This window comes from Rattus norvegicus, chromosome 2, assembly GCF_036323735.1.
Source record: "Rattus norvegicus strain BN/NHsdMcwi chromosome 2, GRCr8, whole genome shotgun sequence".
Taxonomy (NCBI): domain Eukaryota; kingdom Metazoa; phylum Chordata; class Mammalia; order Rodentia; family Muridae; genus Rattus; species Rattus norvegicus.
In genome coordinates this window covers 86434503-86447444 of record NC_086020.1, presented here as the reverse complement: position 1 = coordinate 86447444, position 12942 = coordinate 86434503, and the positions used below count along the sequence as shown (strand labels likewise).

Genomic DNA, 12942 nt, shown 5'->3' with positions numbered 1-12942 from the left:
ATTTCTCAACATGACTATAGGCTTTAATAGTCCTAAAACAGTCAAAGCCCAAAGTCTCTTGATGTCGTAATTCAATCAATTGCCTATCTCAAAGTGATTACAAGATTACTACTTCAACATGTCATGGACCAGTGGAAACCCACCTATTCCACAAGGGAGGAATAGTCACCCGAAAAGGAAGGATATGATCAAGTTAGGTAGAAATGTGCTATGAAAACCCAACTCCTACAAGATCACATACATTGGGTCTGTGGTTGCTAAAAGCATCATTTGGATGTCAAAGAACAATGTCAAACTAATCTTAATCTTCGTGGTCTGAAGTACAAATAGTCCAAGTCTAAATTTTCCGATGGTTCTAGCATGTGTCTATGGTGAGGTTACAAGTCCACTTAGCTGTCACCTGTGTGTTTCATGAAGTGGGATCCCACAAAGATGTTGAAAGGGACAATATGCATCCTGCTAATTGCATGGTGAAGCATTTCTCTTAACACTGCTGCAAAGCTCCATGTTGAACTACATGTTGCAACTCAGAGCCTCTACAACTAGTACAATGTGAACAGTGCTGTTCAGTTCTGCTTCCATCTTGGGACCGTGTCAAGCCCCAAAACAGTTCCCTTTGTCTCTGTGTGCTGACTCTGGAGAACTTTCCTAGAAGTGTAGTTCTGAGCATGAAGCTCCCACAATGGCTTTGAAATGAAACCAAAATTTCAAATGAAATTGCACTTCCATAAAACAGGGACTCCATGGATGTGCGCTTGCCTCAGATCACATTAATATTGACTCAGGACAAAATACCAGGTTTGCCCATATTGGAGTTAATATCTATGACAAGTATAGCAGATTTCACACTGTCTATAACTCTAATGTCACTGAGGTCTTAGAATGAGAATGGCATCCTACAGTCTCATACAAGTGATACTTGGGCCCCAGTTGTTGGGAGATATTTGGGAAGGATTGGGAGGTGTGCCCTTGTCACAAGACAAATGTCACGGGAATAGCCTTTGAGGTTAAACCATAGCATGTGATTCCCATTATCTGTATGTGCCTCAAATGTGGATCAAGGTGTAAGCTGTCTACACCTGCTCAGGGCCATGCCTACCTACTTGCTGCCATGCTTGCTGCAAAGGAATGACTTTTCAGATCTTCAACCACAAGCAGGAAATCAAACTGCTTTAGTTGTCTCACCACAACTAATAAGAAACTGTTCTGTGATTTTCCAATGGAGAAGAGAACTATCAGCTCACCTCAGATCAGTCTCTAATACCAGACACAGCAAAGTCTCTATCTTCATGAATCACTGAGTTTACTGGGTTGCTGACTGGTGTTTGGTTGAGGGATTAGAACAGGAACACAGATGACTCAAGGCAGCAACATCTGGCTGGACTCTGAGTAAGAGCTCAGGAAGGTTGCAGGCCTGCAGACCACTCTAAGTCTTGTAGGATGCTGCCTACAAGGCCATCCTCTTCTACATATGCAGCTGGAGCCATGGGTCTGTCCACGTGTACTCTTTGGATGGTGGTTTAGTCCCTGGGAGCTTTAGGTTGTTGATATTGTTCTTATGGGGTTCCAAACCCCTTCAGCTCCTTCAATCCTTTCAATGAACTTTGATGGATTTCCGTATATTGAACGATCCCTGCACCCCTGGGAGATGAGTACTTGATCATGATGGATGATCATTTTTATTGTGTTCTTGGATTTGGTTCCTGAGAATTTTGAGTATTTTTGCATCAATATTCATAAGGGAAATTTGTCTGAAGTTTTCTTTCTTTGTTGCGTCTTTATGGTTTAGGTATAAGTGTAATTGTGGCTTCATAGAAGGTATTGGGTAGTGTTTCTTCTGTCTCTATTTTGTGGAATAGTTTGGACAGTATTGCTATTAGGTCTTCTATGAAGGTTTGATAGAATTCCACACTAAACCCATTTGGTCCTGGGTTTGGTTTTTTTTTTTTTTTTTTTTTTTTGCGGGAGACTTTTAATGACTGCTTCTATTTCTGTAGGAGTTATGAAACTGTTTGGATGGTTTATTTGATCCTGATTTAACTTTGGTACCTGGCATCTGTCTAGAAAAATATCCATTTCCTCCAGATTTTCCAGTTTTGTTGACAATAGGCTTTTGTGGGATCTGATGACTTTTTTTTAATTTTCTTGGTTTCTGTTATTATGTCTCTCTTTTCATTTCTGATTTTGCTAATTTGGATACTCTGTGCCCTCTAGTTAGTCTGGCTACAGGTTTATCTATCTTGCTGATTTTCTAAAAAAACAAGCTCCTGGTTTTGTTGATTCTTTGTATAGCTCTTTTGTTTGTTCTTGGTTGTTTTCAGCCCTGAGTTTGATTACCTGCAGTCTACTCCTCTTGGGTACATTTGCTTCTTTTTGTTCTAGAGCTTTTAGGTGTACTGTCAAGCTGCTAGTTTATGCTCTGTCCAGTTTCTTTCTGGAGGCACTCAGAGCTATATGACATTTCCTCTTAGCACAGCTTTCATTGTGTCCCATAAGTTTGGGTATGTTGTGCCTTCATTATCATTAAATTCTAAAAAGTCTTCATTTCTTTATTTCTTCCTTGACTAGGTTATCATTGAGTAGAGTTCTATTCAACTTCCATGTGTATGTGGGCTTTTGTGGTTTTTGTTGGGGGAGAATTTAATAAACGTATAATGTGTTTTATTAAAATATTCACATTCCTTCACCTCAAATTAATTTTTTACCCTTTATAACAATTTATGCTCCAATGTCTTTCAACTTTCTTAATTTCTTTATTCCACTCAGTGCTCCCTCTTTGTGTAGGGGTGGAGGCCAATCAACAGGAGACTAGGATCCCCTCAGATTAAATGTCTCCTGCAAGAGGCATAGCTCCTCCACTTGGGGTGAGACATTATGAGGCCCTTAGGCAACATGCTTGTTGCATGGCTGGTTTTAGCTTGTACACATGCTGTGCAAGTAGTGTTAGACACAGTGTGAACATGATTGAAATAGCCCTGACATTTCTAGCAAATATGCTTTCACTGTAGACATCACTGTATCTGGCTATGATCTTCTTTCTATCTCTGCTCCCTCAGAGATCCCTGAGTTTTGGCATCAGCAGTATGATATAGGTAATGCATCTAGATCAGTGCCCTCCACAAATTGTTCTCCACACTTGGACCAATTGTGAGTCTCCGGATTATTCTCCACCTACCACACAATTGAATTTTCTGGTGTGTGGTAGAAGGTGCCTGAATCTGTGGGTACAAAGATAAGAGCTTGGGTTCATCTAGTTCCCAGTCATGCATAAGAATAACAGGAGTAGGTTCTCCCTAGGGCATTTCACCTAGACCCAAACAGGCTTATCATCTGATTACCATCACCAGTTCTTTTTTTTTTTTTTTTTTTTTTTTTTTTTCCCTTTTCTTTTTTTTCCGGAGCTGGGGACAGAACCCAGGGCCTTGCACTTGCTAGGCAAGCGCTCTACCACTGAGCTAAATCCCCAACCCCCACCATCACCAGTTCTTAGTTACTGTTCATGGAATGAGCTTTAAATTCAACCAGAAAATAATTGGTCACTCCCATAACTTTGTTGTGACTATTGTTCCATGAACACATCAATTTGCCCAGCCATTTATTCTACTCCCTGGGTTCACGGCTGGGTAAGATGGTTTATCACATTATTACCATGGTAGGATAGCTAGATTGTGCCTCCACTATGAAAGCTAGCCAGTAGACAGGAAGCTTCTAAGTTAGTACCACTTGATGGTATGAATGAACTGCCACTGTTCATAAAATGAGAAATCTTTACTTCAAAAACTGGTAAATGAAATAACCCATGTAAGGAAGTTACAAATCTTCCTTATTATTAAGCCATTTAAGAATGTAGGTGAGCAAGACTGTGCTTCCACCCAAAAAGGCTCTTACTAGGGAAGGAAGTGAGGGTAGAATTTTAAAAGTCAAAAGGCTGCACTCACATCACAAGAGATAACACCCATGGGTTCTGTTATGTTTGCTTAGTTTTTGTTGTTGTTTAGTATTTTCACTGTACCCTTCCACATCTGGGAAGTGGGACCCTTACACCTAAAAAACACAACATAATGGCCAATTTTCAAGAGAGATCCTTTCTATACATATAGATCTGTTGTGGTTTGCCCTGAAGTTATCTGTATTTTGATGCTAATTCCACTGCCCCGAGGCCTGTCATCCGAGGAGAAGGAAGGTTGGGTGGGAGATAAGTTCGAAGGAAGAGGAGGAGACTAGAACAGAGACTGGAGGAGAGAGGAGAGAAGCCGTGGCAGGACAAGATGGCAGGTAATGTTAAGATTCTGCTCTGTGTATTTACAGGTTGTTATTAATGTTCTCAAGGAATGGATGGTACCGGGCTTTATATGTTTAAGTGGGCAATTATATCTTACCAATTGGATCTAAGATTATTGTGTTGTGTGTTCTTTTATGTGAGGGTTTCAGTGTAGAAAAGTGTGTGGCTGGGATGTGTTTCTGCCAAGATATCTAGGAGATATCTTGGGGCACCACAGTGCGGACCTAGCGGGTAAAAGACAACTATACTTTTTTATTGTTATACTTTTACAACAACATAGATCCTCTTTCAGCAGATAATAAGGATTCCTTTTTCAGTAAATGGGAGATTCGATTTACTTCCCTGAAGAGGCACCTGAGGGTATGAGATACTGTGTGAGGATAACCTGACCTGGCCTAAGTCATGTCATTCTCCAGTTCTTTTACTTCTTTTCAAATCCTTAAATTTTATGAAGGGGCAGGGACTGGACCCTTGGTCTCATTTTTCCTGAAGAAACCTGGCATTTGAAAAAAAACTTAGCAACCAGTTAACTAACTCATCAGGGCCCAATTTTGAGGCAAGGTGTAGCAGGGAGACAAGAGTACCAGACTTTCAGACTTTTCATATTACAAACATGGCATTTTATGGTATGTAGCTAGCATGCAATTTTCTCTGATAGGGTCTGTTTCTCATCCAAAAGGAGTGATAGGTACTATGGAGCCTGGGGATGTCCTGCCATCTGAGCATCTTGTAAACTTAACATCTTAGCTCTAGCACTCTATTTCTCAGACCAAGATTTTTTAAAAATATAATTACAGTTGATTTTAAAATTTATGTTTTATTAAATATACTAAGTTTATTTTAAACTTGTATTGAAGTATGTGTTTCAGGATGTCCTTCAATAGCACATATAGACGACTATAGATTGAGAGATAAAAATTAGTCTCTTCACCCTATCTTGTCTCCATAAATAAGTTTTACTTGTACTTAGCATGATGAAAACTATAATTTTAAGTACATTACAGACATTTAGTTACTTAAAAATTAATAATTGTTAACGTTTAGGTATTAATTGCCTGTGACATAACTATTTACCCAAAGTAATAAACTTACGTTTGAGAGGACTTCTTAGGATCTGTATTAGTAACAAAGCAAGAACTGAACCTATGTTTCATGACTGACATCACATATCCACTAATCACATCCTTTCTACTAAGCGAGTGCATGTGGCTTCCGGCCATATTTCAATTCAGTGCCAAGTTTCTGACATGAAAGGTGGGAAAAGATGAGAAACAGTTTTGAAATTAAAGGAAATAAAGATTCTTTATTCTGGAACTAAATATGACTGACAATGTGCTCTGGTTAGATTTTCCTGGAGAAACACTAATGTCCATTCGACCTAGGTTAAAACCAGAACAGACCATTTTATTAAAGAAGAGAAATTTAAGTTTATAGAGCTTTTTACCTGCCCGGGAGAAACATTGTTAGAGGAGCTTGGGTGATCCTACTGAGAAAAACAACAGTAACTATAACATGACCCAGATCTCAGACCCATGTTATGAAAAGGTAACAATTTCGTTTTATATCTATAGGTACAGAAGAAACTCATAAAATCAAGCAACATTCAGGCACACTATTGAACCTGATTGGGAGGTTAAAGCAAAGTCTCTACTGTTCTCTGGTAACATTCTCAGCATTTTTGCTGGTGGAAGTCAGATGTTTGTGCTGACATTCTAAACTAATTCACTTAATAGTCTACCCTATGGATTGCTTTGAGTTGGATAAGGTCTGAGGATTAGGAAAGATTTTTACCACACTCCACACAGTCACAAAACTTTATTCAGTATGAATTATTTATTTGATATCTTTTAAGGCCTGAATAAGGACACACTTTTTAAGATCTTTGTAGGATTTCTCTCTAGAATGAACTTTCATGTGTCGAGTAAGGCGATAAACATTAACAAAGGTTTTACCACACTCCACACACTTGTGTGGATTGCCATCAGAATGAATTGCTTGATGGATTCTAAGGCAGGAATGTCTGGAAAAACATCTGCCACACTTTTCACACTTGTAAGGTTTCTCTCCAGTATGCACTGTCTTATGTTTCCTGAGGGATGAGTGATGACGAAAGGCTTTGTGACAATTTTCACACTCGTATGGTTTCTCTCCTGTATGGATTGTTTGATGTTCCTGAAGGCTTGCAGAACAAGAAAACCTTTTGCCACATTCTTCACATTTATAGGGATTGTCTTCAGAATGGATTATTTGATGTCGTGTAAGGGATAAAGATGAGGAATAATATCTGCCACACTCATCACACTTGTAGGAGTTGTCCACAGAATGAACTGTTTGATGAGTTCTAAGACAGGTAGATGAGGAAAAATATTTGCCACACTCTTCACACTTGTAGGGGTTGTCTTCAGAGTGAATTGTTTGATGTCTTTTAAGGCAGGAAGTTGAGGAATAACATCTGCCACAATGTTCACACTTGTAGGACTTGTATTTAGAGTGGATTGTTTGATGTCTTCTAAGGTAGAAAGATGTGGAATAACATCGGCCACATTCTTCGCACTTATAAGGTTTCTCTCCAAAATGAACTGTCTGGTGTTTCCTAAGGGCTAAGTGATTATGAAAGGCTTTAAAACATTCTCCACATTTGAAAGGTTTCTGTCCAGTATGGATTTGTTCCTGAAGGTGTATAGGAGGAGAAAATCTTTTGACACATTCTTTAAACTGGTAGGTATGTTTTCGAAAATGAATTTTTTGATGCTTCTTAAGGAATGAAGGATCAGTAAAAGCTTTTCCACATTCTTGACACTTGTAGGGTTTCACTCTAGAATGAATTCTCTGATGTTGTTTCAGCATTGAAGGATAGTAAAATAATCTGCCACATTCTTCACACTTGTGGGTTTTTTCATCAGTATGATTTTTCATGTGTATAAAAAGTGCTGAGCGAGTACTAAAGGCCTTATGACACTCTTTACACTTGTAGGGTTTGTCTCCAGTATGAAGTCTCTGGTGTATAGAAAGTGTTTTAAGAGAACCAAGGGCCTTACCACATTCTTCACACTTGTAGGGTTTCTCCCCTATATGAAGTTTTCGTCGTTTAATAAGGAGTGATTTACAGTTAGTGGTCTTGCTGTAACAGTTGGGATCATTGAGAGCTATTCCTGTTGAGCCAAAGTTGAGATATGAATAAAAGTTAAACAATGTTCTCTATATTTATATGGCTTATTTATTAAAATGAAGATATTACCTCACACATATTTAACCATAAATAAAACTTTGCAGTATATTTCAATGCCTGTAGGCACTGAGAAAAATTCACATATACTGTGAGTGGTAACTGTGTAATTTTACTGGAGTAAGATCACAATCAAACAGAACAAAGAAATAATGGTATATTAATCAAAGTTAAATAACTAATAAGTTCTAAGGGCATTTTGCTACCAGAAATAAGCCTTTCAAGCAATGGGTATTATAAGGCTACATCCATAAAATTACAAAGTAGCCAAGCATGGAAAAAAAAAGTTAATTGTGATTGTATGAGATGGGATGAACATCAAATTTTTATCCTATGTATAAAGTTTTATTTTGGAAGGTACAAAAGATATTTTGTATAAGAAGTAGACTTTCTACATCAAGACTAAATCATATATCCTATGGATCTGGGACAGTATTTTATGCTTTATATTGAGGACTGAAAAAGATATACTTGAGAGATATCAAGACATAATAAGAAACTTCAGGTTTGCCTATGAATAACAAAAATTTTGCTGGGGTAACATATGTATCAATGAATAGTTATCTCAATTACCTATTAGTTTCTTTTGTTTGATTGTTTTCTTTTTTGGGTTGTTTTTTTTTTTTTTTTGCTTTTTTTTTTTTTTGTTTTTGTTTTGTTTTTTGTTTGTTTGTTTTGTTTTTGACACAGGATTTCTTTGTAGCCCTGGATGTCCTAGAAATTGCTATGTACATGAGGCTGACCTTGAACTCAGAGATCCACCTGCTTCCGCCTCTCAAGTGCCTCAATTAATGCACTGGGGCACCAGGCTTAGCAACAAGGTTACTTATTTCTAAGACTAATTAATTTACAAGCGTAAATAACCATTGAGCACTGAGTGGAGAGAAGCAATGAATAGGGCATTTAAATGGAAGAGAAACACAGATTACTGCAGTAGCCACCAGACCAGGAGCTGCACAGTGGGCAAAAGTAGGGACTCACACCTCCCAGGGGACTAGGGAGTCTGTAGAGCTAGTACTCAAGGTAACCATGGATAAGGGGTTGAATCCAGTGTTTCTGTGGGGAGAATCCTTTGACTACAACTGCTTGAAACTAGAGATGACTAGCAAGGTTGGCTCCTTTATACTGGGTGCACAAATCATGGAGATAAGACATTTTGCTGTGTTTTGGGGACTCCTTTGCCTTATGACTGATGTCACCCTTTGTTTCTGCGCCACCAAATCTAGATACCCTTGCTTTTACCTCTAGAACTTTGAGTTCCTCAATGTCTAGTTTTCACGGTCTCTTTCTGTAAATGTGTCTTTTCAAGGATACATGGACTTATATGTGTAAAGCTTAGACACTGATCCACAACAGCCAATATGTCTGTGCTCATAGAATCCATATATTATTCTTAACACTGGGATCTTTATAAGAGGAAAATACATATTGAGCTTCTGAGATGCTCTGCCCACGACTGAAGACACAGAACAAGTTATGCTTAGGTACATAACTAGGTTCAGTCTTACAGAGAAATAATGGCTTTTGAATATAGAGAATGATTTTATAAATTGTCATATGCTGATTTAGCTCACTGAACACCTGGTTCCAGAGATAGGATGCACCCCACCCACTTCAAGCTCAAACATAACTGGCTCAGGTTTCTCCTACAGCCTCTGTCCTTGATCAGACTGGCTCCCTGTCTCTTTGAGAGACAGAAGGACAACAGGACAGCCTGGGAAAAGATACCAAGCACTGGGGAACAGCTAAGAGGTGAACTGTTTCCAGTAGAGGCTGCTATGATTTACCTCATGGTAGAAAGCTGTGTAGAATAAGAACAACTAATGGAATGCTGATCCTTAAAATGGACAGAAGAGCCACAATGCTAAAGTCTCTTAATCATAACTCCAAAATCATAGCTAAATTCTGAGAAATGCTATAACCATCAACTTAGTGCTTATGTTAAGTCTACATACATGCTATCTAAAGCTTGGATTTTTCTAAAAAGTTTCCCTGGAATCTGTCAAGTCAGGATGATTTACCAGTATGTGCTCATGTTCTATCAATTCATCAGGTTACCCTTGATGTGTAGATTGCTTGCAATCTTCTTTTATTTAGCTGATGTTGCACAGTATCTACCATCTTCTAGCTGTGTGTGCTAAAAATCATCACAACTGAGCTGGTTAAATGTTAACATTCCTTCAAAAAAGGAGGCTACAGTCAAGGTCACTGAACCCTCACCTGGGTATCCAGTCCCTCCTCTCAGCTAGTTGTATGTAATGAGGCATTAATTGCATGGGCTTTCAAGGTTTCCTAAAGACAGGAGGGTATACAGACCACAAAACCTAAAACTGGTTTGAAGGATTGATGTCAGCAACCTGGGGAAACTGTTATATACAGTAATGGCCCACATGAAAATAAATATTGCCTCACACCCATAACCCGTGGGACATTTTGCTACATCAAATGTTAAGTTTATTTGTTAAACTTCTTCTGTCTCATTTGGAATTGCTTAATCCAATGGCATATATATAAAGGACCAGAAGCATGGGCCTAAGGGAGTGAGGTGTCTCAATTGATTCTTCAGTCAGTTACAAAGTGAACTGCTAGATTCCCCTTTCCATCTTTGTTGTTTACAAAAGGTGACCTCTCTTCCAAGTCTATTGACATCTCTAAACCTCTTGCTGACATAGAATTTTTCTCCGTGTAGGTCAATGTAATCATTTTAAGAAGATGCAAAGTATACATGTTTGAAGGTATATCTCTAATAAAAGGGCTAACTTATTTAAGATAATACAAACTATATAAATAAAAAAGGGGACAAAAGCACAAAATCATGAGGCTAAGACCTTAGGTCTGACTATTTAACACAGGTTTTATGGGAAAGGAGATTTAATCTCAAAATTTATTTATGTTCATAAGCTATAAAATTCTCTTCATGTTAGCAAACACTTCTGACTTAAAGATGTCTGTCTAGTCACTGTCTTTGCTAACTTTCTTAAGCTTTACGCATGTGGAAAATGGTGTCATGCCAAGAAATCATAATTACTTGTATACCTTTTCATTCTTACATGCGTCTCTTGAAAAGGCCAGCCATTCTATTGTCTTTTCTCTATTATTTTCTGATGAAATAAAACAATGAACATAGACGATCTGGAGGACTGATCTAGATTGTGGAGAGGTGCACCACAAAGGGATCAGGAAAGTGATGTCCCCATTTCCTCCAGTGTGTTTTCGTTACACTTTACTTAGGGATAAAAGACTTTCAGTTCAGAAACTGGAATTTTTTTTTATTAATTTATTTTTTATTTCATGTGTATTGGTGTTTTGCCTGCAGGTGTGTCTGCAGACATGTCTGTGTGATGGTGTCAAATCCCCTGATAAGCAGTGGGTTCTGGTAACTGAACTTGTCCTCTGGAAGAGAAGCCAGTGATTTTAACTGCTGAGCCATCTCTCCAGTCCCAGCAATTGTAATTTTGAGGAGTGAAATTTTTTAATAGAGATAATGACTTTCATTTATTAAAATCCTAATCTGATGAGAGCCATTAATTCACTGTAAAATGTTACAACAAATATAATTAAGCCATAGTTGGTAATAATCAGTCACCTAATGAGTGATTAAATATAATCAATGTGGCCAAATTGTGTTTGTATTCATGCTAAATACAAATGTAATTCTTTTATAGAGATGACACTGGACTGACTGACTAATACCTACGTTCTATTATACAGTCTTCTCTACATGACAAAGTTTAGCCTAAAACAGGCAACTCAAACAAATTTAAAGTCACCTTACAGTTTGCTCAATATGGAACAATATACAAAATCAGGTGTAGTTTACAAACTGGCTACTGAAATTGAATGCTTGAGTGAAGATAGATAAAACTAAACTACACTTACATGGTAGGACACATCCAGGATAGATGATCACGCTGACTATTAGCACACTGTCCACTGGGACACAGACCTACAGAGTAAACAGCATACTAGCCTCGCAGGATAGGGATGCATGGGGAGCAGGACTGGCCAGCACTGCTCCTGACTCCCTCTGGCCTGTGAGCCACTGTAAGGAACTCCTACTCCTTATGTGCAGGGAAAAGGAATGACTCTTCCTGTTTCACAGGACAGGCTCATGCTGAGAAGGTTCTCAGACTCAGCACCCAGAGTCTAAAAATCTTAAATGGAGACACTCATTGCAATTACTTTGCACTCAATGCCTCTTGATCTGATCATTGAGGATACAGTGTACAGAGGAACCCTGTACCAACCAACACTTGCCACCTAAATGGTTTGGGAAGCTCAAATGGCCGTGCCCTATCCCTGATTTCAATTCTCCTTCATCCTCCTAACAAAGCTAATCCCTGAGCTGTGAAGTCAATGCCTGATTGTGTAAGCAGTCCTCAGAAGAGTGTGACACAATATACAGGAGAGGCCAGTCAGTACAGCAGGCTGAACTATGGGCACTCTCTGCAACTAAGGTGCATGTGCCACATGTGAACCCACCACAGCCAGGTAAAGAAAGCAATATGGCCTGAGGAGGAGGAGATGTAGACTGTGAACATTCACTCAGCACAGTCATCCCAGCTCCTCAGCCCTGCTTCCATTACAAACTGGGAAGTCAGTGGATATATACACACAGGAGACCTAGAGAAAGGCCCATGAGATCTCTTCCTCCCAGTGGACTCATAGTAATTAACCATAATAATTCCTATAAGGATAACTACAATGGCTACCCATGAATGGACTCTACACAAAAGACTTCACTACCTCAGATGTATCTGGGAACATTGGATTTAGAAATAAAGTTTTCTTATTTTTTTAAATGATGTATGACTGTGCATATACTTAAATAAAACTTAGTCCTTTTACACGATATAAATATTTTCCCTAAAAAAAAAAAAAATGGAGCCATGAAAGAGGCACACGATCGCTGTTTACTTGACTGGTTTAATGGGGATCCATGGATGAACTTCTAAAGGATTTAAAAGTTCTTTCATCCTTCTCTTCCTAGGTCTAATAGTCTGGCCCTGGTAATAAACTGATAGTAAAACCTTGTTGAATAAAAAAACAGTCTCTGTTAAACAACTGGACCTATTGGCCCAACATCTTATACAATAAGTCAATGTCTTGATTCTTCCTTAAGATCAGTGAGAAATGAACTGTCCAAAGTGACTCCTGTTAGTCTGACTTTATTACTGCTCCTCACCCCAATTTGCCATAATCAACAGAACTGAAACTGTTGCGCCCTCCCTCTGCTTCTGCCTGCCCCTATGTCATGGGAATGTGGTGTTGATTTTATTAACCAAGTGATGTTCACTTCAGTACAGAGATCTTTCTAGCATGAATATACCCTTAACTCCAGCAAATAAATGACTCCCAGACTGACCAGTACTGTGTGGCATTTCCCTGAGTATTACATTACAATAGAGACCTAACAAAAAGCAAATCCTTGGAA

General features: G+C 38.6%; 1 protein-coding gene across 6 annotated transcripts in view; it reads right to left on the bottom strand.

The window, feature by feature from the left end:
* Positions 1–1930: 1930 nt before the first annotated feature.
* Zfp455 (zinc finger protein 455) overlaps positions 1931–12942 on the bottom strand; it is a 118947-nt gene continuing 107935 nt past the window's right edge. For 4 of the 6 annotated variants that reach the window (XM_039101864.2, XM_063281439.1, XM_063281437.1 and 1 more), the window contains one exon: positions 1931–7434. In XM_039101864.2, the coding sequence (XP_038957792.1) occupies positions 6116–7434 (1319 nt within the window). In that variant the 3' untranslated portion in view covers positions 1931–6115. The remainder of the gene's footprint in view (positions 7435–12942) is intronic. The other 2 variants (XM_063281441.1, NM_173314.2) reach the window with 2 other exon arrangements.